The 27,151-nt window shown below is 41.0% G+C and overlaps 1 protein-coding gene across 7 annotated transcripts in view; it reads right to left on the bottom strand.

Annotated features, from left to right (window-relative positions):
• The window catches only part of ITSN1 (intersectin 1), a 220,210-nt gene that overhangs the window by 67,011 nt on the left and 126,048 nt on the right, over positions 1–27,151 (bottom strand). For 4 of the 7 annotated variants that reach the window (XM_078452813.2, XM_078452811.2, XM_078452817.2 and 1 more), the window contains exons 17-22: positions 19,258–19,385; positions 16,547–16,776; positions 14,178–14,299; positions 12,400–12,414; positions 5,064–5,311; positions 2,365–2,524 (exon numbers count right to left, since the gene is read on the bottom strand). In XM_078452813.2, the coding sequence (XP_078308939.1) occupies positions 2,365–2,524; positions 5,064–5,311; positions 12,400–12,414; positions 14,178–14,299; positions 16,547–16,776; positions 19,258–19,385 (903 nt within the window). The remainder of the gene's footprint in view (positions 1–2,364; positions 2,525–5,063; positions 5,312–12,399; positions 12,415–14,177; positions 14,300–16,546; positions 16,777–19,257; positions 19,386–27,151) is intronic. The other 3 variants (XM_078452815.2, XM_078452814.2, XM_078452812.2) reach the window with 1 other exon arrangement.

The raw sequence follows: 27,151 nt of genomic DNA on the forward strand, positions 1-27,151 counted from the left end.
TGGAGGAGGAGGTGAGGCTGGAAAGGCAGGGTGAGGCATTTATTATCTTTTTAAAAACTGTAACATAAAACCATCACGATATCGTAAGATAACACACACACACACACACACACACACAAAAAGACGTCAACATTCAATCATCGATGAAAATGGACAGAAATAAGGACAACGCCCAAAGACAGTTCATTCAGAACCAACCTGTACTTGCCTCTAGAGGACACTTTCCTCTCAACACTGCATTGGGATTACGTACAGAGTATTTATGCCAGGTCGAACAGCCCGGGTGTCCATGTTTACGACTTCTATATCCTCGTCTTCCTGGGTCCTCATGATCTTAAACTGATGACATCCCTACCCCTTTCCATCTCCACTGTGCACTCGTTCAAAGCCCATATGTTCTCCACCTCCCATTCTCCTCTCTGGGGCTCGCAGGAACCCCCCCGCCCCCAACCCTAACGGCCTGGCAGCCCGCGGCTCTCTTTGCTGCTGAATCCCTCCAGCCTCCACTCATTTCTGGGCCAAGAAGAGACCCCAGGGTCAGCCATTTTGGCCGGATGGGCCCTCCCTGGAATTTCATAGACTCTCCTCCTGAAACGCCTTCCCTGTCCCTGCCTTGTCAACTTTCCCACGTGGAAATTTCCTAATAACCAGCCTGGGGCCGAACACAGCATGGACTCGGTCCGGCTGGAACCCCAAGCATGTCACTTACCAATTTTGTGACTTGGGACAACTGTTTAATCTCCCTAGGCCTCAGTTTCCACATTATAAAACAGAGACACTTTGGCTTAAGAGAGTTTAATAAATGCATCCCTCGTGTTGCTGTGACAGTAATAACTCCAATAGTAGCAGCTTCTATAACTATCGCTATTTCTGGTCCCAAACTGTGACGTAAGCATCGTTGCGGAAAGTGGAGACAAAGTGCAGAGACGACCAGTTACAGATTCAGGTTCCATCCAGCCAAGCAAACCTTTGCTCTTCGCTCACTTCCAACTGTGTGCACTCTGCCAGCCCTCAGGGTCCCCTCCCAAGGATGCTGCCACCTGACCTCCTTTCTCTCCTTTCTCTCTCTCTGGCCTCTTCTCCCCCTTCCTCTCCCAGAAGAAGGATCCCGTCTTCTTTCTGCAGCTTGAATGTCATTTCCATCCCACACCATTTCGTTCCTGGCGCTCGTCTCTAGTGCTTCCCTCTCTCCTCGGTGCCCTCCCCCCCTGCCACAGAGCTCCTACTTGCTCCCCCTCCACTCCCCCAGCCCTGTGCCACTGGTTTACCCTCCTCCTTCCCAGGCCACAAGTACACTCCTCTCGAGGAACGCTCTCTGCCCTGATCCTCACCACCCCCCTTTCTGCAAATAGCAGAGCCGGGACAGAAGCACAGGGAAGGAGTGTGTCCAGCCGCGGGCTCCTGCTCCTCTCCCAGATCAGAGAACACACACGCTCCGCGTATTTTCCATTTACTTGCTCTGTTCTCTCCTTTTTGAAGATCTCGCGCATTTCCTCGGAGCCGACCTATTTCCAACTGCCTGTCAGACGGGACCACCTGGTGCCCCACTTTCATCTTCAACTTAACACGCCTAAAACCCAACTCCTCCCGCCAACTAAAAACCTCTCTCTGTGCCCTCCTTGCTTGTCTTTGAGGCCAAATCCTTTTCTCGATCTGGACCGCGTTCCTTTCCTTTGGCTCCAACGGGGGCGTGTCTCCGTCCTTGGCTGCTGACAGCTCGACGCCCTCGGCTCGAACCTCCCCACAAACCTGCTGTTCTCACATCAGATACTGTGCCTGACCCCTGACTGCCTGCCAGATGGGCATTTGCTCTGTTTGGTTTGATTATTTATAGACATTTCATTGCTTTAGCTTTATCGTAGTAAGTAAAATACTGCTTTATTGTATTGGGTAGCAATATTCAGAACTACTTTATCCTTTCAGAAACACTTTCTTAGCCGAGCATTTAAGAGCTTCCCATTGACTTATAATCAGTCAATGTGTTTTCTGATACTCAGTGGTCTCCCCAAATTGACTGGCCCGTGCTTTTCCCCAAACACTCTCCTCTCCTACTTTAAAGCGTCTCCTCACAGAATCTGCTGGCTGCTAGGCCGGCCTGCTCCACTTCCTACTAAAATCGACCCATTGTAAGATGCCACTCAAATGCCACTTCCCCAGCGAAGCTTCCCTGGTCAACCTGTGCGGGAGATCACCCTCCTCTGAACTCTTTTCAGGCCCCTCGATGCTGTCGGGAAAACGTGAACCGAACCCCGCACTGCCAACTGCCCCACGTGCGTACAAACAACCCGGCCAATAAGCACTTGCCAAACGTGCTGCCGCTGTACACAGCATGTATACACACGCACACCCACTGACTGCTCTCACCTGGCCTAAGACAGGGGATGGAGACGAGCCCGTGGCCGTGGCTGGAGTGAAGGCTGACCTCTGCCGTAGCTGGCCTGCACTTGGGACGGTGAGTGAGGGCTGGGCTGCCCACGCATCCCAGTTGTCGGTTTCTGGCTTCTCATTCGTGCTGGTGGGCCACCTGGAAGGAAAAGTAGGCCTCCGTGAGAAGTACTTCCTGAGGTGCCAGCTTTTCACCTGCAGCAGATGCAGACGCAGACCCAGTACATTTATGGGGCTTTCTAAAGTTCAGAAACATCTGGGGCACCTGGGTGGCCGAGTCGGCTAAGTGTCAGACTTTGGCTCAGGTGACGATCTCAGAGTGTGTGAGTTCGAGCCTGGCATCGGGCTGTCTCGGCCGTCGGCACACAGGCTGCTTCAGATCCTCTGCCCCCCTCTCTCTCTGCCCCTCACCTGCTCCCCTACATTCTCGCCCTCTCTCAAAAATAAGCAAACACATAAAAAATAAATAGGGGTGCCTGGGTGGCTTAGTCAGTTAAGCATCTGACTTCCACTCGGGTTATGATCTCACAGTTCGTGAGTTTGAGTCCTGCTTTGGGTGAGCTCGAGCCCCAATCTGGGCTCTGCACTCTCACTCTCTCTCTCTCTCTCTCTGCACCTTGTGGGATTCTTTCAGTCTCACTCTCTGTACCTCGCTCACTCACGCACTCTCTTTAAAATAAACAAACAATTGAATAAATAAATATTCTTAAAAAAAAAAAAGGTTCAAGAACATGATGGGGAGGAAAGAGCCTTAGACTTGGGTTTGAATCTGAGCTTCACTAGCGATGAACCTCAGGCAAATTATGATAGTTTCTCTGAATCTTCACTTCTCATTGATAAAATGGGAACAACATTCTGCCACTTTGGTTAGTGGTGAGGGTCACACGAAATACGGGATAGCGTCTCTTTGCAACTCTAAAGCACCAGAGAAGCATCCTCACACAACGATCACGGTCATTTGTAGCAACAACAGTGCAATCAGCAAAAAAGAAGTTACACACCACATGCGAACACATGCCAGTCTGGCAGCTGGTGCTTAACTCCGTTTGTCTGTCCTGTCCATCCCGCTGCAAGCACCAGGCCTATGTCGAGCCACCAGGGTAACTGCAGGTGGAATCCTGACAGTGACCAGTTGTGCTGGGTCTCAGGGGCAGTTTTGATTTTGTGAATTTTTTAATGTTAACTATGTGCATCTGTGTGACTGCAGATCCACATGTAATTTACTTTTTACATCTTTGTAAGACATAAACACGTTTGAAAATCAAAATAATTCCTTTGTTGGACTGCACATCCTGATTCTGGGTTTAGAAAATAAGATGCCCCCTCATGACAGCCGGAGAACCGCACAGCACACGTTTATCGAGGAAGACTGTCACAATGACCGATCACAGCAGAACAAAATCCTGGAAAACACGGTATTTATCTTCTACATTAGCCTAAGCTTCAGTTTTAAAAAGTCCGAACTTTTTTTTTTTTTAATTTTTTTTAACGTTTTATTTATTTTTGAGACAGAGAGAGACAGAGCATGAACGGGGGAGGGGCAGAGAGAGAGGGAGACACAGAATCGGAAGCAGGCTCCAGGCTCTGAGCCATCAGCCCAGAGCCCGACGCGGGGCTCGAACTCACGGACCGCGAGATCGTGACCTGAGCTGAAGTCGGCCACTTAACCGACTGAGCCACCCAGGCGCCCCAAAAAGTCCGAACTTTTTAACGAGATCAAGAGAGGAATGGAGAGTTTCAACTTGGAACCATGCTAAAGGAAGGCTACTTCTAAGCAGAAACTAGACAGGGAGGACCTTAGCACCTTCAACCTTTTACATGAAAATCGGAGCAGGAAAAACTTGCTTTGTCTTACATCCTTCCTTCCACTTCCTCTGCTGTTGGTCACCATGTTCCTTTCTCTGCTCTGTGTGAGCCATCTGATCTGTCTCTAGCAGGACTTGACTCCTTACCTTCCATTTGTTTTTTCTGAAAGATGATTAGGCTTGAAAAAGAAATTACAAGAGTGAAATTACTTATCACTCTTACTTGGATGCTTGCATAAAATATTTTTAGACAACTGTATGTGTAGATCATGGTCCTGTAGCTAGAAGTGTGGACAGCAGCTTCCTTTATCATTTCAAACCTCTGCTTACAGTTTTTAATGCTATTTCCTGATGCCCAAGGGCGTGGCACTCACAATGGCCAAGAGCACACATATCTTTGCTCACAGGTACGTGTGCACAAGACTGATGACAGAGGAAAGCTTTAAAGGAAACAGCTTTCTATCTTATTCAGAACCACATGACTGAATTCAATTTCTGTTTCTGACCAGCAAAAAAGTGCTGTTTACATGCAGGAAATGACTCTATTTGCTGACTGCCCTGGATGTCAAACAGATTATTAGGAAATGGTATTTCTCCATTTCTTCTACAAGAATGAAAGATACAAATTACTGAACGCAATGAGATAACAGGCTTTATTTTGTCCCAGGGCATACCACTGCTGAGCAATGAAATAATTAAATTGAGTTCAGACAGCATAATCCACAATTTGCCAGTAGAGTGGTCAGGGAGAGAGGTAACGAAAATCAGCCTGCTCCTTTACACAGAGGTACAGCCCAAAGCTCTAAGAATACTTTAAAAAGATTACTAAGTGAGGAGTTCAAAACTCCTCAGGAACAGTGTGTCTATACATACGTGGAACTGAAATCAGCCCAGTTGTTGGGGGTCGTGGAGGGCTCTGGAGCGGTCACAGCCACAGGAGCGGGGGTCTCACGCACGGCCAGTTTGGGTGCTGGGGTAGAGGTCGTGTCGGGCCCAGGTTTGACTGGAGCAGGAACCTCGTTTTCTGGGATTTTCTCTGCATAGTTTGCAGGGAACCATCCTGTCTTTCCTTTTAATTCTCCTCCAAGCCAGCCCGGTTCTCCAGTTTGGCTTTCATCCACCTGCAGGAAAGTCACAAAGTTTAACACAAGTGGAGCTAAATCAACCCCCGGAAAGACACCACGCTCTCCACCAGGACAAAGCCCCAAGCCTCTGACCCTGTCGCACGCTGCACAGACATTTCTTCACCCTATGCTAGTCTCAGTGTCTGGAAAAATGGTCTCTAAACATTAACTCTAAAAAAACAGTACGTGTTGTAATTGAAGTTCTCATTCTTTGTGCTTTTTTAAACCTTTTTTGTTTCTTTTTCTAGCAATGGTAGTTAAGATAAAGTGACTAAAGTCCTCAGGCTCATAGTTTAAATTTTTAAAGTTCCCTGGAATTGGAAAGTGATCTGATAGCATTCATCACTCAGGAAGTCATGCAGTTATTAAAAACTAATTTAACTAGGGTTTATTATTTAAAATGGAAAGCAAAGGATGTAATCAACAGTAATCAGTATTCTAAAAATCTCGAATGGGGCGCCTGGGTGGCTCAGTCGGTTGAGTGTCTGACTCTTGATTTTGGCTCAGGTCATGACCCCAGGGTCATGGGTTCGGGTCCCAAGTCAGGCTCTGTGCTGAGTATGGAGCCTGCTTGGGATTCATTCTCTCTCTCTCTCTCTCTCTCTCTCTCTCTCTCTCTCCATCCCCCTCCTCCCACTCTCTCAAATTAAAAAAATAATAAATTTAAAAAAAACCTTTAAATATCTCTAATAACTAAGCAGTGTTTATTCAGCACACAGATAAGAACGATACAAACACAGTCTTAGTTTCCTTGGGAACCAAAGCTGACCTTAAGCCATTTAAAAGCTCCGTAGACACATGATGAGAAAATCCGGAAAGTGGTTATTCACAGCAACAGTGAATTTTATTAATAAGGTCCCATAGTTTTCTTTATATAAATTTAACTTTAATGTCCTAAAAGTGCACATGAGAATACAGAAAGCTGCTGTTTAAAACTCTCACAGAGGCTATTTATTCCATCAAGTGCTTTTAATGTTTGCATTTTAATTCAGATTTAAAAAGATCATTCAAAACCACCAGAATGGTTCTACCAATCTTTATGAGTTACCCCCACAATTTTATGAGCCACATGAGAATGACTTTGGAGGAAAATTACATTCACTATTAGAAAACTAATTTCATTACTATATCAAATAAAGGCCTATCAGAGACCTCCTCTTATTTTTATTTCTTAATATTACTGCCTGAGGAGGTAAAACACTGAACGCTGCATCAGACATTAATGTTGTTCTTTAGAGATCACAGAAATGAGTTAACGATGACTTTGCAAATATGGGCAAAAATACCAGTTTTCTGGTTCATTCAAATATACAGTAAAAAAAAAAAAAAAAGATAAAAAATAAAAATAAATCAAGTCCCAAATTATGGAACCAAACATCTACTATCTGTATTCAGTGCAGAGTAAGCGTAATGTTCGTTAGCATACTTGAATTTTAAAACTGCTTGGGGTGGGGTGGAAAAAGTAGATCGGGCTTACTACTTAACTATACATCTGATTTACAAAATATTCAGTAGGTGGATGATCCTTGTACTCTGCTCCACCTCAGGGAACCCTTAATGTCAGGGGCAAAAGCAATTTTTAAAACTGCGAATTCTCCAAAAAGGAGTTCCCCGAGATAAACAGCCACACTGCTTCAGAGGTTTTATTTTTTGCTTTATAGTTCTGATATTCTTGCTAACACTTACATCAGATGTGAACACATTAGTCACTTTTCATTCAACTCCCCCACACTGTTTTGTCCTTACGTTCCTTTTTCTGGGCAGCCCCACTCTTTCCCTAGATGAGGATTTAAGATGACATTTTCTTCCACTTGGATTTTATGCTAAACTCAAATGACTAGAAATGCCTTTCTTTCTTCATTTATATTTATTAGTGATTATGACACATTTCAATATTGCCACAGCTTTGCACTGGAAACAGCCGTTTCTAGGCCAGATGGTGCCAGGGGCTCCCCAACTCCTCAGCAAGTTCAACAGTCAAGCTCCCATCCCCCTCCACTCATTCTAGGACCAAAGGTGAGCCTAACACACTAACCTGAGCCTGACACAGTCACTTAGCCTCAAAACAGCAAGGTGTCATCATGATCAGGAGTAGGGCACTGCAATTAGACTGCCCCCATTTAAATACTAGTTCTACGATTTATTAACTGGGACTGGGCAACCTTCATCTCCTAGTGCCTCAGCTTGTTTGTCTGAAAGGGGGATAATAATAGTACCCGTCTTACTAGGGTGACTATGAGGATTGTTAAATAGTTAAAACCCTGCCTGGCATATGAGAAGTGTTTAATGATAGACTTTTAAAAGCCATCTTTCCTGTTGTCCACCTCTGACTCTGTACTGGAGTTCTCTCATTTGGGCTTTTGTCCTGGTCCTTACCCTCACTTTAGGTAACACTCTCCAGTTCTCGGTATGGGGCGTTCTCTGCTCTAGGAACCTGCCTGGGACCTGTAGGGTTTGCTTTCTTGCCAGCAGTAATCCTCTAGGGGCTGGAGTTCAATCCTTGACCATGGCCTGTCGGAAACTTCGACTGGTCTGTCCAGGTAGGACCTCCTCAAACGTCAGCTGCTTTGCTCGATTATGTCCTATAATTTACTGTCATTCCTTCGAGACACAGGGTCTTACCTGGTTAACAAGACTTTTGGTGTTGACATCTAGAACTGGATCCGAAGCCCCAACGAAATGTCCTGCCCTGTGGGCAGGTCTAGCTTGTACCCTAGTTAGCTGATCGCACCCAGCCCCCTTCTCCTGATAAGAACAGAAAGCACACTACAGAAAGTACGCTTCACTGCTGAAAGGAGTTTCATATACTTAAGAAGGGAGGAAGATGCCACATCAGCCTCTTATCTGGTCAAACAAGAGTTTCTCCATCATTCAGGGTAATAGTGAAATCAGCTGTTCCCTTTTAACCAAGGAAATTCACTGGTCAACTTTGACCAAACGATAGTCTCAATTAGCCTGATTTGTTCTAATACGAATCCATTAATTTTAATGAATGACTTAATTTTCAGATTCAGAGGATATAATAAAAATTCACTCTTAACATTACATTAACCATTTAGAAAAAGCACAAGGTTTCATAGGAAAGGGAGAAATAGTTCCTCCTGGATTTGGGAAACTTTAGCCCAAATGCCAATCCAGTTGTGGAAAGACAGTACATAAGACTAGAATAGAACGAGAACAGTTAGGCACACAAACTTTGTGACATGGCTGGCTATAATGTGGACTTTAACATATATAAAGTAAATTCATTTATTGGTGCCTAAAAGTCAGGGGGTTCTGAAATCTTAACAGGGTCAGTCTTTTTAATTTTTTTTTTTTTTTTTTTTTAACGTTTATTTTTGAGACAGAAAGAGACAGAGCATGAACGGGGGAGGGGCAGAGAGAGAGGGAGACACAGAATCGGAAGCAGGCTCCAGGCTCTGAGCCGTCAGCCCAGAGCCTGACGCGGGGCTCGAACTCACGGACCGCGAGATCGTGACCTGAGCCGAAGTCGGACGCTTAACCGACTGAGCCACCCAGGCGCCCCCAAACAGGGTCAGTCTTAATACAATTTCACTTAACCAGCCCCACTGCAACACCTCAAAGCATTTGGAGTCAATCTAGTAGAAACTTATCAAAGTGGGAAACACAAATCCCAGATAGTTCACAACCATCTGGAATGTCACAGATCTAGCATACAAAATGTTAACATACACTGTATGCTGTAGGGCTTGGATGCAACAGTCAAATGCTCATAGCAGCTGTCAGGGTCAAGGACACATGGCTGAAGCCCGATACCATTACATCTCTTCTCTCAAGGCTTCTATGCTTCATGTCTGCTAAATTCATTTGGTAGCCCAAATATTTCTAAAACCTCTTACCTTGTCACAAAGAAGGGAAATAGAAATTCCCTCTCCCCTCACAATGACACAGAACAAGCACGGCAAAGAGATTTAAACTGTGTACAGACTCAGACCAGCCAGTGTGGCTGTCTGGGATGTGGTAAGGAGTATGGGGGGTAGCACGTGTTTCATGCATTTGCCAGCCTGGAAACAGAACGTTTCCCCCCAAACTTTTGGGTTAGAATATTAAAATAGCTTTCTAAAGCTCTAATCCAGGAAATTCTTCCTCTGTAGTAACTATTCAACCCTGCCCTTGCAGCACAAAAGCGGCTGTAGGCAATACACAAATGAATAAGTCTGTGTTCCAATAAAACTTTATTACAAAACAGGAAGTGGGCCACATGTGGACCACTGCTGGAATCGTAATGTACTGGTTCCTCAAAAAAGTAAGGATACTATGACCAATTGTTACTAAACAAGCCACCCTCAGAAATCGAAGGAAGGCAGGAAAGGAAAGGTATTGACTATATTTAAAAAAAAAAAAAAAAAAAAAAAAAATCTCCATCAAGAGAAAAAAAAAAAAGAAAAACAATGAGTGTAAGAAGATAAACAATCTTCAGAATGAACTGAACTGGTTGAGGGCTGACAACCACTGAAGAGTGTCTTTTTTTTTTTTTTTTAAAGCTATTTCTAAGATGGTATTTTCCAGAAATGATTTAGGATTAGTCTTGACAGGAAAAAGGCATTAGGTTAGATCAGTGGTTCCTGTTAGTGACTGCCTAACAGAACGAACCACTTGGAGAAGATTTTGAATCCTGTATTTGGAATAAAGTTTCCAGAGTCTCTGGGGGTGAGCCCTGGAATGGGTTATTTTTTTAAAACTCCTGAGCCGTTCTGATGTACTCAGTCCTACACTCCTGGACCTGCTGAGTTAGATGATCAGCCTGTGCTCTTAAGACAAACTTCAACAAAATGGCAGCGAGCAAAGAAAGGTCTTCTAATTTCGTATGCTATTCCAATGCATTATGGATGTCAAATGTGATTTAGTCATCCTCCAAATACTGGGACTTTCAGATCAGAGATAGGCCATATCAATGTTCACAGTATCTAAGCCCTAGCTATCAAGGTCAAACTCATTTAAGAAGCTTCCATTAAGAAGTTCTTCCCTGAGCATATCGGTTTATTCTGATTCCTTTCCTCTTAAGTTCCTAGCAGAGTTAGTAAGAATTCCCTGAGAACTTCATCAGGCATTGGCTTTTTCATGTGTTTCTTCCTACCTTTCTAAAAAGATTTGAAACATCAATGGCAGACATCCTCTTGTATTTCTTTATATTATGAACAATATTTATTATAGGATGATATATAAGACAGCACTTTAATTTTTGTTAACCATGAAAAATTTTTTTTGGGGGAAAACTGGACACCAAGTTTTTTCAAGAACAAAACACTTTTTAGAGCTCCCTCCAAGACTGCCTATGCTAAAAAAAGGATATGTTAGGTTTTTATAATCTAACCAGTATAGTCAGCTATTTTTTAAGGAAGTTTGAGAAATCTGAGAATCTTATGATTACTGCACCCACAAAAATAAGTGAACTCCTGATTATTCAACTAAGAGATTGATAGTAATGTTCTACTACATATTTTCATGACCATGTTTCTTGACCTCAAACTGTAGGGAATAAAAAATCTATTTCTATCCCATGTCAATTTCTGTAGTTTTTGCACTGACTTGTTAATAACCTCAGGAAGATAATCTAGTTGAATGTCATTTGGGGTGTCATGTTACATTGTGTGCTATAAAATGAAGACACTGCTGCTGTCCCTTCAGCAAGCCAGTAAATTATGCCTAGCAGTACACATTCCACATTTCATTGTATATTTGGGATGTCTGACATAGATAAAGCAAATACCATTCCAGGACTGGGTGGACATTCTCTGTTATACTTGTCAAAGTTGGATTAATTTCAGTGTTTCATTTAAAAATTACAAATGTTGATACATTTGTAAATATGAAAATAATACAAAAGTACAAAAAATTAAACATGAAAACCCCTCTTTACTGCCCAGCAGTAACCAATGTTAATGGTTTCATTTCTGTATTTCAGGACTTGAACTACATACACAAAAACATTCACATGTACACACACACACACACACACAATATTTTATTTAACCAAAATGCAATTACACTGTGCATATTGTTTCTGCTTTTTTTTTTTTTTTTTTTTTTTACTGGTGAGCTTATCTGTATATGTAGATCTATACGATTTTTTAAAAACATCTTGATCATACTGTTTAGCTATATCATAATTTATTCAAACTACTCCCTTGCTATACTGGGATGTTCCTTTTTTGCTTTTACCAACAATGCTGCAGTGAAGATCCACATGCACATATATTTGTGCAAATGCCAAAAACCAGTCTAACAGAGGGAGAATAACAGAATTTCTGGGTCAAGGGGAATAAGAATTTGAAATTTGAATAGGCATTGTCGAATTGCTTCTCAAATAGCTTAGCCAATTCATACAATCGTGCTGACAGTGTATATTACAACGACTTTCCTACACTTTTGACAAAGCGGGATATTACCAAACTTTTAAATTTGCTCAGTTGAGAAATGAAAAATGCTGTTTTTTTTTTTTAACCTGCATTTCCTGATTGTCAATGAGATAAAGCCTCTTTTTATATATTTTTAGAATCATTTGCTTTTCTTCTTTTTACTATCTCCTCATATCCTTGGACAACTTTTATAATTTGTGGGTTTCTTTCATATTAACTTTTTGGAGTCTTTATTATGGATGTATTTTGCAATATACAAGTATAAATTATTTTACATTGTCAAATCTGTCCATTTTTATCATTTATGGCTTCTGGTTTTAGCTCAAAAAGGTACTTCTTTGCCGGGAAATTATTCCAATATTCCCCTTTAAAAAAATTAAGAATTTTATCTTCTAAGCTTAAACTACCTGGAACTTAATTTTTGTCTGTACTCTGAGACAGAGACTTGACCTTATAATTGCCAAACACACAGCCTTCAAGTTAGTCCTTAAATGGAATCTAGCACAGAGAAATCTGGTACACATACTTTTATACCTCTTTTTTCTCTGTTTTCTTTTTTAAGCACAACCTACTGTACAAACTCAAAACATGTTTCTACTTCCACGATAACACCCAAAGGTATGTGTACTTACACAGAATCAAAGCGACTTAAAAGAAGAAAACACTTAATGAGATGTAGACTTCCTGACAGTTACATAGACTTACCCATTCCCCTTTAACCTCCACCAGGAAAGCAAAGGTTTGAAAGCAAGGCAAAATATGTTTAATGAAATGTTTTATTTTTACAGTATATCTAAACTCTATTCATCTAGTCAAGAGGGTGGTTAACTAGCCAATTTGAGGAAAAGTATCATTGTAACAAGACTATGTTTCCAAAGAATACCAATATTTTCTCAGTATAGATCATCTGTAACACTTCTTCATTGTAACATTTTGTAACGCTTCCTTATCTCGACAAGAGAACACTACTTTTCTGTATCTGGTGTTGCAACAAAATCCAGTTTCAAAACATCAGGCTCTTTTTTTTTTTTTTTCCAGTGTAAAAAAACAAAAAAACACACTTTGTTATGAGGCCCTATCTGATGTCACCTTGTACTCTCACAAGTTTTAGATTCCTGGTGTCATATTTTATATATTTTAACAATTCAAATGCTTTAAAAGCCACAATAGTTCAAAGACGAGGCTGCACAAATAAAGCTGCTTCAGGCCTAGCAAACACAGCACGGGAAAGAGTCAGTGGTGACAGGGCGGCCTTGAATCACCGTTCATGTGCATGAGTGCGGTGCCTCCGCCAAAGAGAAAGAGAGGCTCTTTCTGCAAAGAGTGAGTAAGGCTGGCACCCAGGCATTCAAATAGTTTGCTGAATGGAGGCTGGACTATATTTGAAGAGGGTTTGTGATTGTTACGGAGATTCTGACTTCTGAAGAATCTGGATATTTGGTCTTGATTCTCTTATTTCTAGCCCATGACAGGTAAGGAAAAAAACTATCAGAAAAAAAGGGAGAAATGATTGATATCTCTGAATACCAAACACACTGTTCTTTGTACATATTTTGGTTCACTAAAGATCGTATTTTCTCCACCCAGAGATCTGATGTATACGTGCAAGAGGAACACGTAAGTAAGGGTGCAATGACCTCTACAACATTTTTAGTCCAAAGACATGTAATACCAGTATGAGAAGCATGCTTATCTCAATCTTTGACTTTCATAGTTCTTTTAAAATTCGGAACCATTCCCATCTTTAAACAAACAAAAAATGCCCAACAGTAAGTGATGTAAAGTATGACCATTTCTAAGACTCTTATTCTTAAGTTATTAACTAGGTGCAGGAACTACTGTTCTCTTTAGAAAGTGATTTCGGTCAACCACATTGCTTCATTCCTTCTTAAACTGGTTACTATAGTTTGAGTTACACTCATAAGATTATATTTAACTATTACTGTAATTAAAGAAAATAAACTTTGACAAAGCAAAATTCCAAACTCTTTTATCTGCTCATTTGCAGAATAAGAAGGCAGATTCACTGTATGTAATTCATGGCTCTTCACACAATTCAACGATCACACAAAGGGGAAAAAAGATGCACTGATCCGAAAATATAGAAGTTATCATTGGCAATTACGAAAATGATGATAAAGCATTTTGCACTGAAAACTATGTCTTAAGGACTATTCATAATATGTAAGTGGTAATCTAAACTCTGAAATTACCAGATCTTTATAGATTTAAAAACATGCCAAGGCTGTGATAACAACCCATTTTCTCTAACACCTCTATTTTAAAGTGATGTTAGGATACATTTCTAAATACCATCTTTCATTCTGATAGGAAAGGACGACTGAGCCCATACTTCAAAAGTCCAGATGCTGGATTACTGGATTTCATACTCGGTGACAATTTCACGCTGTCAAATAAAGTGCAGGAGGAGGACAGGTGCTAATCATTGACAGAAATCACACTTGGACGGGAGTCTTTCTTACCATTACTATATCTCCGGGCTGGATCGTGATCTCATCATGACTTCTGGATTCAAAGGGATAGAGCGCTCGGTAATACACCACCTTTACATTCTCCTGTGCGGAAATTGTAAGTGGGCCTTTTTCTATTTCCAAAACAGCGGGGAGAAGGGAACAAAAATAAAACATTACACGGAACACATATGCATGACAACAAGCCAAATGAATGACCTCTGCTCAACTGCGGCCCTTACCATCTGAACAAGTTCCATCTATTCAAGAAATTTCTGAAGCACATACTTAGTGCCTAAGGAGAGCCAAATCTGATGTCAGCAACTCAAACCCATCAGAGTCCACTGGCCGATGCTCCCTGAACAAAGGCCATCCCAACGCCAAGTGCAGTGAGGCTGTGTTAGGTCCCTGTAGAACAGCCTCCCAGCTCAGGCTCCAGCAGTGCACATCTGTAAAGCATCAATCCCCCTCTTCTCCACCCAGGGTGCCGAGTACAATGCAGCAGCTAGAATGTGACCCCCGAACTGAATCAGCCAAGAAGAAAACTCCTTTGGCAGAAAGTAAAGCAGCACAACTCTCCAGACTAAGAGACACGGAAATGTCGATGTTTTAGGTCTCTAAAGCAATCATATAAAATGTAAGTGCCGATTTCACCAAGAACAATTATTATTGATAATCCCTGGTGAAGTAAGTCTTCCTCTACATTTCCCAGGGGAGGGGAAGTGAGCCAAAAGACAGAACTTGTATGAAAATAATTTAGATTTCAAGTAAAAGTTTTCAAAAATGCATGCAAGCAGAAGACATTTTGGCTTCTGGCTAAAACTTAACAATATCTAACCACAGCCCTCAGAACTTTATACCCTAGAGCTGCAAGTATTTAGACACACATCTATTTTCTCTGAAAAGCAGTGAAGGGAAGGTATTATCTTCATGCAGTCTTCAGCTGGATGATGTGCAGTGTATCTCACTGACCAAAGGAAATAGAAATCCTAATTTTAGGGGCGCCTGGGTGGCTCAGTTGGTTAAGCGTCCAACTCTTGATTTTGGCTCAGGTCATGATCTCATAGTGCGTGGGTTCGAGCCCCACATCGGGTTCTGTTCTGGCAGTGTGGAGCCTGCTTGGGATCCTCTCTCTCTCCCTCACTCTCTGCCCCTCCCCGCTTATAAGCTCTGTTTCTCAAAATAAATAAACTTTTAAAAAAGTTATATAAAAAAAGAAATCCTCATTAAAAAAAATTTTTTTTTTAATACTTATTTTTAGGAGAGAGAGAGAGAGAGAGAGACAGACCGTGAGTGGAGGAGGGGCAGAGAGAGAGGGAGACACAGAATCCAAAGCAGGCTCCAGGCTCCGAGCCCAACATGGGGCTGGAACTCATGAACTGCCAGATCATGACCTGAGCTGAAGTTGGACGCTTAACTGATTGAGCCACCCAGGGGCCTCAATCCTCATTTTATACTAGGAGGCAAGATAAGGAACTTAAAACTAATTGCCTAAGATTGAGTACTGGTGAAATTATTTTCATATCAAAGAAAGCATTAAAACATAAATAAGCTTGCCATCATTTCTCCTAAACTGCAGGCAGGGAGGGTGTGAGACCCAGTTCTGAACCCCACTCCCATTTCTGCCCACTGTAAACAGGAAGCAAACCCTATGGAACAGTGTGCTGCTTTCTTTTCTTTCTGTATATCAATAAAAAGCACACTGATAATCAAACAAAATCAATATAATTTACCATGCAAAGGAAAAAGCAATCACTTTCTTCAGCTGAGTATTATTCTGCAAAGCTGTACAATATTATACAGCCACACAAGAATCTCGAAAATACATTCTAGGTTGCATCTCATGTAAGTTCATGTTTTCTAGCAATTTCAAAGTCTTTCATTTACCGGAATTTAAAGAGGCAACTTATGATCAAAGGGCAAAACAAAAGTCACAGTTTTCAAAAGGTAAAAGACACGGCTTTATGCAGTGCAGACTGAAGACAGATCCCTGTAGGCAAGGGGGAAAAGGTGTCATTTCCTGGGGCTGAGACAGCTCAGAAATTCCTAGAGAAAATAGCCAAGTGGAGAAGCAACAGGTTCTTTCCAAATTTGGAACACAGGTTTATGCATGGGGCTTGGAAAGGAAAACTCATGCCACTTTTGTCTACAAAAGACTCTGGACACCAGTGTAATAGGGACCAAAGGTTGGCATGGTGGTGGAAGATTAAACAGGCATCTCGTGATCCCAGAGAATGAACACCTGCACGGTCCGAGAAAAGGACACTGGCATTCTCACCTCTATGGAAGGAGCCAGGACGGGGCCTGTTAGACATGGAAATTTCTCAGGAAGATCTGGGAGAGAAAACTCATTTGCCAGAATGACTTTTGGCCCCTAATACCTGTGGTGGACCAGGGTGCCTGGACAGCTGGCTTGGCGGGTTCTTGATGCTGATGGAAAAGCCGACTCATCTTGTCCTGTGTGTCCGGTTTGCCCTTCTCCTCACCGTCCTTCTTCTTGACACTCTCCTCCCTTCGGAGTTTCTCTTCATCGTGAATCTTCCTTGGCCGCTGCTGCTCATTGTCCGGCTGCGTGTGCTCAGGCCACAGCTTGTCCCTCTCCTGAGCTCGTCTGTCAACAAAAAGCTTGATTACTGCGAGGAAGCAATTCCAGTTTACCACTGCTGTGGTCTCTTCACAAAAAAGCTCCGTCTAGTCAATGGAATGCTAAACACGGAGGGGATACTGTTCCTCAGATGGGGCAGTCTGAGTCCATGAAACAAAGGCTCTCAGGGCTCTGATTCTGAGCGCAATGAAATCACACGACTCAGAAAAACACAGAAGATTTCCGATGTAGTTTGTGAAGTAGTTAGAAGAATAACAAAGATACTTCTCGATGAGAAGACTGGTATTTCACCACCAAAACCCCTAACACACACAGGAACAAACATCCGTGATGAGGGAGCACACCCAGATGAACGCGCATGTAGGTCCCCCAAAAACTGAAGCTGAAAGCAACAGATTAGTTGGAACCCTCGAGGCAGCGGCCACCCATTACTGAATAGTCTCTATGCATCTTCCTGAATTTGACAACTAACCTTCTGTTTGTCAAAACAGCTGATGCGAAAAGTGTAATTAAATCTAGGCCCTGACATATAAGAAGACCTCATCCTGCAGAAAACACTTTAAATGAAACTCATGTGCCAAACTAAACAATATGATGATAGTAATAACTAGTCCTCCTCCTACATTAACTCCATTAGTCTTCACACCAGGTGGGGAGGTCCTATTATTGTCCCCATTTTACACATAAGTGGCTTGTCTGAAGCCACACGGCCACACCTGCCTGGGGCTCAATCCCAGGCAGCCTGGTTCTAGGCTCCACAGACTGAACCACTGTCCTGTGACATGGCCAAAGCACAAAGGTCATCTCCCGGAATTAGGACACTGCCAAAAGAACATAATATAAGCAAATAAAACTTGTATTCTCCATTTAAAAAATATTATATTTATTTCTACGCTGTTTGAATGTGAAAATTTGGTGCAGTAAAATTCTTAGCTTAAATCTCTAACATTTTACTTAAATTTTTCAAAACATCTTTTAAGAAAGCACAAAAAAATTGTTGTCATTCATAACAACAACAAAACCACAATAAAAATGTACTTAATATTTTCTACTAATATAAGACATCATGTAACTTCTGAACTTAATTTTTGGTTTTATTTATATGATTGTAAGCAGAAAATCTACCCTTTTTGTATTATATTTTGCATTGATTTCTCCTCTGCAGAAATATGAAAGTTTAGTGCAGTTTAATGTGAATAATCAAAGCGTCTTATCAACTCTGAAGATAAGAAAAGGATGGAGTTAGAGTTAATCAGCACATCCAAGAAATGAATCCTTGAATCAAGCCCCAAGAAAACCATAAAACAATCCTCTAAACTGGTTAGAGACCCTACCCACCTATCCACTGGTAAACTATGTGGGTCCACTTAAATGAGGATATTTCACACTACAGTGCTGTAAATGTATTTTCTCTTTCTTATGATTTTAACATTTTATTTGTCTGGCTTACCTTATTGTAAGAACATAGTATATAATATATACAACACAACAAAATATGTGTTAGTTATAGGCTTCCTTCCAATCAACAGTAGGCTATTAGTAGCTAAGTTTTGGGCGGAGTCAAAAGTTATACTCAGATTTCCAACTGAGCAGGGGTCTGCGCCCCTAACCTCCTTGTTGTTCAAGGGTTAACTGAACTATAGACACCCACAACAAAGTGTGCACCCTCTGGGTAGTTAAACTGAGCTCAGCTCACTAAGGTCAATGACTTGCCTAACGTATGTTTCTTCATCTTTTTATTCTAATTTCAATAACCAATTTTTACAACGTATACTGTGTCATTGAAATACTTGGTCATTTTTGTTTCTTAGAGTCAAAAATTAACTGAAATATAAGATGCAAATATCCAGTAACAAAATCGGACACCCCGCAAGTGAACAAATATGTTTCTACAACTTACTATAGAAAGTTACAAGTAATAATAACAAACCACAAACACAAATATTCAAACAAAAACAAACAAAAAAATGTGTCTGTATCTTCAGCAGCAGCAAATTTTCTCCTTTTGTACTCAAGTTTAATTTCCAGTTGAAGAAAAGAAGAAAGAAGAGTAGCACGCGGTCAGTCCTGCTGGAGAAAGCCTGCGTGGCGACCACTCAGGGGCTTTGATTTCAAACCCAGAGCTCAGGACAGCCACTGTTATAAAAAGGCTGTGAACTGGAAACGTATTTTGGTCATTGGCATGCAAATGAGCATACCAAGTGTCCTCATTTCCTTGTATAATTCCATTTATCTACATAGTAGTAGCTTGGGAGAGCTCTGGAAACTCACCAAAAACTTCAGGGGGTACTTATATATGCAAAGATTTATATATACACGTATTTGTGCTTGTGAGTGTGCGCGTGCGCACACACACACACACACACACACACACACTGAAGACTGAAGGCTCTTTCAAAGTCAGTAAATACTTGCAAAAGCCCCGCAAAGAATAATAAATACTCAACGTTTCTTCCCGACGGCCACACAATCCACGAGAAGACTTACCTTTGTGCTTCTTCTTTTTGTTTTTCTAATTCTATGATCTTTCGCTCTTGTTCTTTCTGTTTCAGACGTTCGGCCTCTATGGACTTTTGTTTCTGGAGTTGTTGCTTATTATGTATTTCTCTCAGTTCCTGCAAACAACCAGGAAACAGTTCATGTAATGACATGAGGTGACCGGCATTTCCACCATTTATTAGCATGCAACATTTCATAGTGGGGAAGTCTAGACATTCAGGAGACTAACATCTCAGATTTAAAAAAAAAAAAAGCGCTAATTTGGAAAACTGAAATCACTCTACATTTTGACATGAGTATCTCCAAAAGCTGTTCTAGTTTATATTCTAGTGAGTCATAAGACATTACACCATTTTCCATTACATGCTTTAGAAGGAACTTGCTAGTGAAGGGTATTAGAGAAGCTACACTGTTCAAGACTCGGCAGTAGAGGGGCGACTGGGTAGCTCAGTCGGTGAAGCATCTGACTCTTGATTTCGGGTCATGATCTTACGGTTTGTGGGATCGAGCCCCACATCGGGCTTTGTGCTGACGCTGCAGAGCCTGCTTGGGATTCTCTCTCAGCCCCTCCCCTGCTTGGGCATGTGTGAGCTCTCTCTCAAAATAAATAAACATTAAACAAACAAACAAACAAAAACCCTTGGCAATAGAAATGGACCCAACCTGTTTTAAGGTATGGTGATCATCGTTAGTAAAACTTTGAGGTACTTTCTGATAATAAATCAACACCAACCTCTACTGGCTTGAAAAATACACACACCTCTTTACATGCCACTTCTATTAAAACCTCACCTTCTATGCTATGCTGTCTTAGAACAAATGGACGTCCCTCTGCTCCACAACCTTGACTGTCCCCACCAGGGTCTGTTTTCCTTCAAATCACACCCTTCCAAAGCATCTTCTCTTGCTAAGTCCAAGTGTGAAGTTATCAACTGCCCCAGGCTAACCCATCAGTCAGGTGGCAAATAAATGCAGTAATATGACTATCACCACCTTGGACCTGACCTCCTCATTTGACATCAGCCCCCAGGAACAACAGGGATTTCCTTAGCAGACTACTGAAAATACAATGCATTTTATGACACTTAACGTACTCAAGTCAGAAGGTAAAACATCCAAAAGTGTGAAGAATAAAGAAATGCCTGTTGAGGGGGAACCCTCAATTCCATAGGAACCCAGTGGTCACTAACAGATTCTGTTACTGAGACTCTTCTTGCTTGTGTCAACAATAAATCAGGTAAGTCAGTGCCCTGTAGGGCCAAGGGTGCATTTCCAGTTGACTTCTTGGTCTGGGTAACTAGGGCTAGTCCCCCAAGGGGGGAGCCCCAGGGACTTTTTGGTGAGATACAAGAACTAACTAAGGTCTGCCTGGTCTTCTTCATCTTGGTCACTGGTTAAGTCCAAATGGGTAGGTTTCTTCCTGCCTTAAATTCCTACCTTTAGATTCATTCAGAGACTGACTGAAGGCAGAGCACTGTAGGTCAGTGTTTAAATGGACTTATTCCTAGAGAAAAGTCCTAAGGGTTACACTAAACTTTTCCTGCTAGCTAGACTGTCCTCAGAATAACGTTAGAACGCATGGACAAGTGTTTTACAAATCAAAAGTGACTTTGAGAGGTCCTAAAAGAGATCAGTGAGATACAAGAAAAAGTTTTTGCAGATCAGGAGGTTAGGGGGAGGCGGTTCTGAGGGGGTACAGTGCTGGGGGCACTGGAAAAATGGGGATGAAGGAAGGGACTTCAGTGTGGAGTCTAGCAGATGCGACTGGGAATATCTAGGCAGGAGGTGACAGAAAGAAGCAACTTGGTGAGGCACAAACTCGTGAACCATATCCTCTATGGCAGCGGCCTTGGGCACGTGACTTGGGTTTGATATTTTAGAGACAAATGGAAAAAACAGTCCACTTCCTGCTGTTAGAGTAATCTGTATCCTTGGCTCAAGTTAGTATCTCTATGTGAAAAGGAAAACTGCAATGGCGTGATATTAAATCAATGTCTCAATGTCCTAAGAGAGGGACCCAAAAGTTAGGCCCTGTGCAGATAGCAACGGCCTACTACTCTATTATTAGCCCAATGGCTGAGACCCTTTAGAAGGAAGGGTAAAAAGTGACTGAAAAAGAATTGTGTTTATTTTAAAATGTCAAATTCAATTGCGTAACGTTCTTAAATAGGTTCAGAAAGAATAATTGATGGCAATAGACAATAATCAGAAAGTACTGAACTGGAGAAACAGAAACTTGGATTCTAATCCCAGGTCCCTGACATGGGCCCACAGCTGAATCAGAGTGGATGACCCTTAGGTATTCTTTTTGCTTTAAAATCTGTCAAATTCTTAGACACTGTTGATCACATATAAAATTAGTCCTTATCTATTTCAGTGTCCCTTATTTGGGGCTTTATTTTTACTACAGGAATAAACCAAAAAGGTGTAATTAGTAAGCAAAACAACTGAACTGAAATTAAATACAAAGGGATAGGGATGCCTGGGAGGCTCAGTTGGTTGAGCATCCAATTCTCGGTCATTACCGAGATGGGCTCAGGTCATTACCAGATACAAAGTAAAGATAGATGGAAGTAAAGTGGGCACAATAAAATAAAAACCAAGAGGAAATGAATTTAAAGAATCTACACGAAACAATTTTTGGATGTTTCAAATATACATGAAGGAAGGTATTTTAGAATTTTCAAAGCAAAGTTGTTTTTGAGTATAGCAGCATCGCAGGATGGGCTGAACCTATCTCTGAGCCGTATAAGTGAGTTGCAGGTTTCAAGGACCTCCAAGGAAAAAGAACTTGCAGGAGCCGTACAATAGCAGATGTCAAATAAGATAACAAGGCTGTGGCATCTCGGGGTCCAGATTTGAGGACTGCCAACAGTTTTCTATTGTCTCCTTCATCTTCTTCAAACACTGCTGTGTACACAACAGTAAGAAAATCAAGATGCTTCCAACAGGAAGGTATTCCGGGTCTTTCCCTCCTTCCTTGGACTTGGGAGATTAAGATGCCATGAACCAAGACGAAGCAGAAAATTCATGATTCCTAAGCATGGTAACTTTTTTTAATTTTAATTTTTTTAATGTTTATTTTTGAGAGAGAGAGAAAGACAGAGTACTAGCAGGGGAGGGGCAGAAAGAGAGGGAGACACAGAATCTGAAGCAGGCTCTAGGCTCTGAGCTGTCAGCACAGAGCCCGACAGCAGGGCTCGAACTCACAAACCGCCGAACTCACAAACTGCGAGATAATGCCCTGAGCTGAAGTCGGATGCTTAACTGACTGAACCACCCAGGAACCCCAGCAACTTTTTTAAGTTGAACTTCTAGGAAGGCAGTCTATAGGATGAAGGAATATGTATGGAAGAGGAGTTAATGATTTGCCTTTGTGCATGACAAGGGCCTTGTGGAGCAGAGTCCCTTCACCTGGGAGACAGAGGGTTGCACTGTTCTGTTATTCCCTCTCAATAGTTCTATTTAAGAAACTCAAGTGTAATCACAGTTATTGACTGTGTTATTGACCACTTTTCCTGGTGGTCAACCTCATCAAAGTGACCCTGAAAATCCTATTAACTGTCACAGTTACTTCTGTATATTATAACTAAGATTTAAAAAGAACAAATGAGGGATTACTGAAAATCAAAATTCCTTCTCTCACTTGTGGCTCTTACTAAAATTATTTTTTCCTAAAATCAATAACCCTACAGTCACATTTTATTAGCTGGGTATTCATCTAGCAATATGGTATTGAGTATACAACTTTATTGATTTTTCTTCTGTAAGTCTATTCAAGGGTATGAGATGTTTTACATAGGTATAGGGCATAGTAACTTGATATTATCTGCTAATATAGTATAATGGCTTTCTTAATAAAGAAGAAATAATTAAACATGCACTGAAGAAGTTGTAGCTATGTGTTACAAATATATAAGAAAAATAAAACTATGGGGGGTTCCTGGGTGGCTCAGTCGGTTGAACAACCCGACTCTTGATTTCAGCTCAGGTCATGATCTCATGGTTCGTGGGATCAAGCCCTGTGTCAGACTCTGTGCTGACAGTGCAGAGCCTGCTTGGGACTCTCTCTACCTCTCCCCCACTCGTGCATGTACTCTCTCTCTCAGAAATAAACATTTAAAAAAAAGAAAAAGAAAACTATAAGATACGTAGTGTATATAAATTAAAATGGTAAGATTTTTATCACCAGTAATATCCATAGAATTCTCAGACGTAACAAAGTTTCTTCACCAGGGTTTATGAACAAGCTTTGGCTCTGGGAACACTATAAAATAGCACGCAAACTGGGCTATGGGCATTTTTCTTATAGAGAAAGCTCATAGCTTTCATTGATTCTGAAAGGGGTCTTTGATCAAACACAGATTATGAACCACAACAAGAAGATTATTGGCAAATAAAGATTCTGTTATGTATCAGCAAGGATAGATAGAAAATAAGCTTGCTTTTAACTTTCTTCAACTCGGGGGAAAAAATCACTTATTTCCCCTCAAGAATTAAGATATTTGTACCATAAAACATCTTTGGACATCCTATGGCATAAAGCCAAAGTATTTCAAAAGCAATATGCTTGACAAATTGAATACTCAAGAAGATCCTGAGAAACACGGCTCCCTTTCAAGTCTACTAACGACAGTTGTTCTGTTATGAAAGGGGCACAGAATCACTTGCTTTAAAAACTGTGGCTGTTTCTCCTTCATTTGTACTTACAGACACTCAAAAACAGGTGCATTACATGAAGTGGTATTAATTGAAATAGAGGCAAGTATCCACCTGAACAACTTGTATGGGATTCCTTTTCATAAACATTACTTTACTTAAATGCTTGTGAAGAGACAGAAGAATTAAGTAGCAGTGGAGGCCTGAAAAGGCTAGTAGTTAATGGAAATTTACTGCTAATTTGGTCATTTAACTTTTCTGAAGGATTACTCTGCTTCTGGCTTTTTCCTCAGGCTGTCTCATGGCAAAGTGAGACAAAACAAACACACCTTAACTACTTGAAATTCATGAACTCAACATTTTAAACCCAAACAGAACTGTTTACGACGCGTCTCTTATGTTTAGAAAAATCTTCATTCTATTAATACGAAATTGACCTCACAGGAAATTGATCTAGATGCCAGCATCAAACATTTTCAGGTGTTTGTTTTGTCTCAGCCTAAAACATACAGAGTGTCAACAGTAGAAGTGCTTTCATATAAACAAATGTCACTTTATTGTAGCACACAATATCAGATTTTTTAAAAAGCCTTCTGAGTCTTAAAATACAGTAACTTATGTTAATTACGTGGTTGTGAAACTGAAGGGCATTAAAGAAAGCAGATCAACAAGAAGAAAAGAAAAAAGGAAAGAAAAGAAAAGAAAAAGAAAAAAAGAAAAAGAGAAAGAAGAAGAAAAAGAAAAAGAAAAAAGAAAAAGAGGAAGAAAAAGAAAAAAAAGAAAAAAAAGAAAGCCAATCAACAAACCCAGTTAGGACAGGGGAAATTGTACCTGTGTGGAGAAACCAGAAAAGAAAGTATTTCAAAACACAGACGCTGTACCCAAATCAAAGTACACTATTACTCCAGTCATCACTAAATTATAAAATGTATTCACTCTTGATGCATTAAAATGGGAGGAATATTAAAAAACACATCAGTCGGTTATTTAAATTCTCAGAAGGGCTATATTAATGTTTAAAGACACATTTAAGTATTATTCTGAATCTGAGGTCACTGTTCAACCAAATAGGAATTTTGGTTCCTTGTGGCACAACTGGTAGTCAGCCTATCATAAGTGCTACAGGAGAGCCAAAGAGGAATGCACAGGGGCCGTGTGTGCGTGTGTGCGCGTGTGTGAAGGGGTGAGGAGACAGGTGGACAGAAGAGGGGAGAAGAGCTAGAAAATCCTGCCCTCTCTGTAGTTACAGCTAATTAAGGATCTTCACCCACGTCTTCCATTTTGTCCTGAAAATCTAAGTTTTCCCAAAATGTCTCAGCTTAATTTAATAAAGCAATATCCCATTGTTTTAAATGCATGTTATTCTAGGGGCGCCTGGGTAGCTCAGTCGGTTGAGCGTCCAACTTCTATTTCGGCTCAGGTGGTGATCTTGAGCCCCTCACTGGGTTCCCTGCTGTCAGCTCCCTGCTTCAGAACCTCTGTCCCCACTCTCTCTCTGCCCCTCCCCTGCTTGCGCCTCTCTCTCTCTTTCTCAAAAACAAACAAACAAACAAATAAATAAATAAATGTTATTCTAAAGGATAAAACGGTCAAAGACTGGCTAAACGAGAATTTTTTTAAAAAGATATGTTTTTCCTGAAGATTGAATTCTGCTTTTTTTCTCTTTCCCAAATCACCTTTTGTTAAATGTTTTTAAAACCGCAGAAGAAAAACCCACACTATAAAAAAGCCTCAACCAACCAACCAAACCTATGGGTACGGCATAGGATCTGGTATATACAATACCTGTTCATTATTTTGAGTCTTTGGAATGTTCTAATCATTTTTCCATATTCAAGGACTCTACATAAAGTTGCCAGAAACACAAGTACATTAGATGAGAGAGAGTTTTATTACTTCTGTGCAGAACAGGTCTTTTCAAAAGGATCATACAGGTAAAAATAATATTTAATCTTGAATAAGGTAAGGTAGTAAACTATGAAACAGCCAAACATTGTTCTACTAATATGAGAAGGCAATGTTGTTATTTTATTTGAATTTATATTCATTTCTCTTGCTGTCTCTGTATTTCCTCTTTCTGGATCTTTTTCTTTCCTTCATTGTTTCCCTTCATGTGCATTTTTTTCCTGACTTTTCATTCTGTTCTGCAGTTCGTTCTCCAGCTCTTGTCTTTTTTCCCCTGGCTGCTAAACATTTTGCCTTTCACCGCCTTCATAATGAATGAGCCTGCCATGAAAGCAAGTGTCTGAAACCAAGAGCATAAAAGCCTCAGTTAAGCCAAAAACCTTATTTACTATAAGTGGCATTCTCATTTCCACATCAATTCAGTTCTTAGGAGCAACTTCTAGGACAGGTGTCGTATGGGCAGAATTTATACCTTTAATGGCCTCTTGAGTAGTTTAAGAAGCCTGATTTCCCAAGTATATTAAAAAATATAATTCTGAATTCTGAATTAGTCCTAAATAATCAATTTTGCTAAGAAATCAAATGTCCACTTTTAGAATAGTATTACTGACTATAATACTGTCTCCCATATGATGGAAACAGGCACATAGACCCAAATCATGATTGAGTGTTGTCTTTCAACGTTGTGCAGCCAAGCGGCAAATTCAATGATCTAAAATACTTGTCATTAAGACAAGACTACAGTACACGCTACTTTATCCAGCTTATAGTTCAGAGTTTCCACCGTCACACACACAGTCTGTCAAGAGGAAAGATTCACCCATCCTCCACGATTTATAACAACTAATCACTAATTTTACAAAGAACGTTTAGCACTTCATGGTAAGCCGTGTCTTAGACACCGAGCACTCATCTACGTGGGGGAGACGGAAGCACAGAGATAGAGGTGGTTCCTCACGATCAGTCTAAGGAGGAGGAGCATTGCCTGAGTAGGGCACAGAGACCTTTAGAAAAGAGTCTAAGTGGATGACGCAGCTCAGGAAAACTTCCAGGCACTGCAACACTGCCTCCTCCATTGCCACTGACGGGAAAAAGGAAATGCTCCAGTGTAAATGCCACTCACGTTAGGACTTGTCCAGCATACAGTGTCTAGACGGGAACTAACAAGGACTCGAACTTCTCAGCGTGAAACACAACGTCTAGCCTCTCTGAGTGTTGGATTCTCTTATTTGCCATACACTTGAAGCCTTGAAAGCTAAAGGCTATATACATTATGTTACTGCCCTGTCTCATAGTTATGACATGAAAATATGGAATA

This window comes from Panthera onca, chromosome C2 (assembly GCF_046562875.1).
Source record: "Panthera onca isolate mPanOnc1 chromosome C2, mPanOnc1 haplotype 2, whole genome shotgun sequence".
In the NCBI taxonomy this organism is placed as follows: Eukaryota; Metazoa; Chordata; class Mammalia; order Carnivora; family Felidae; genus Panthera; species Panthera onca.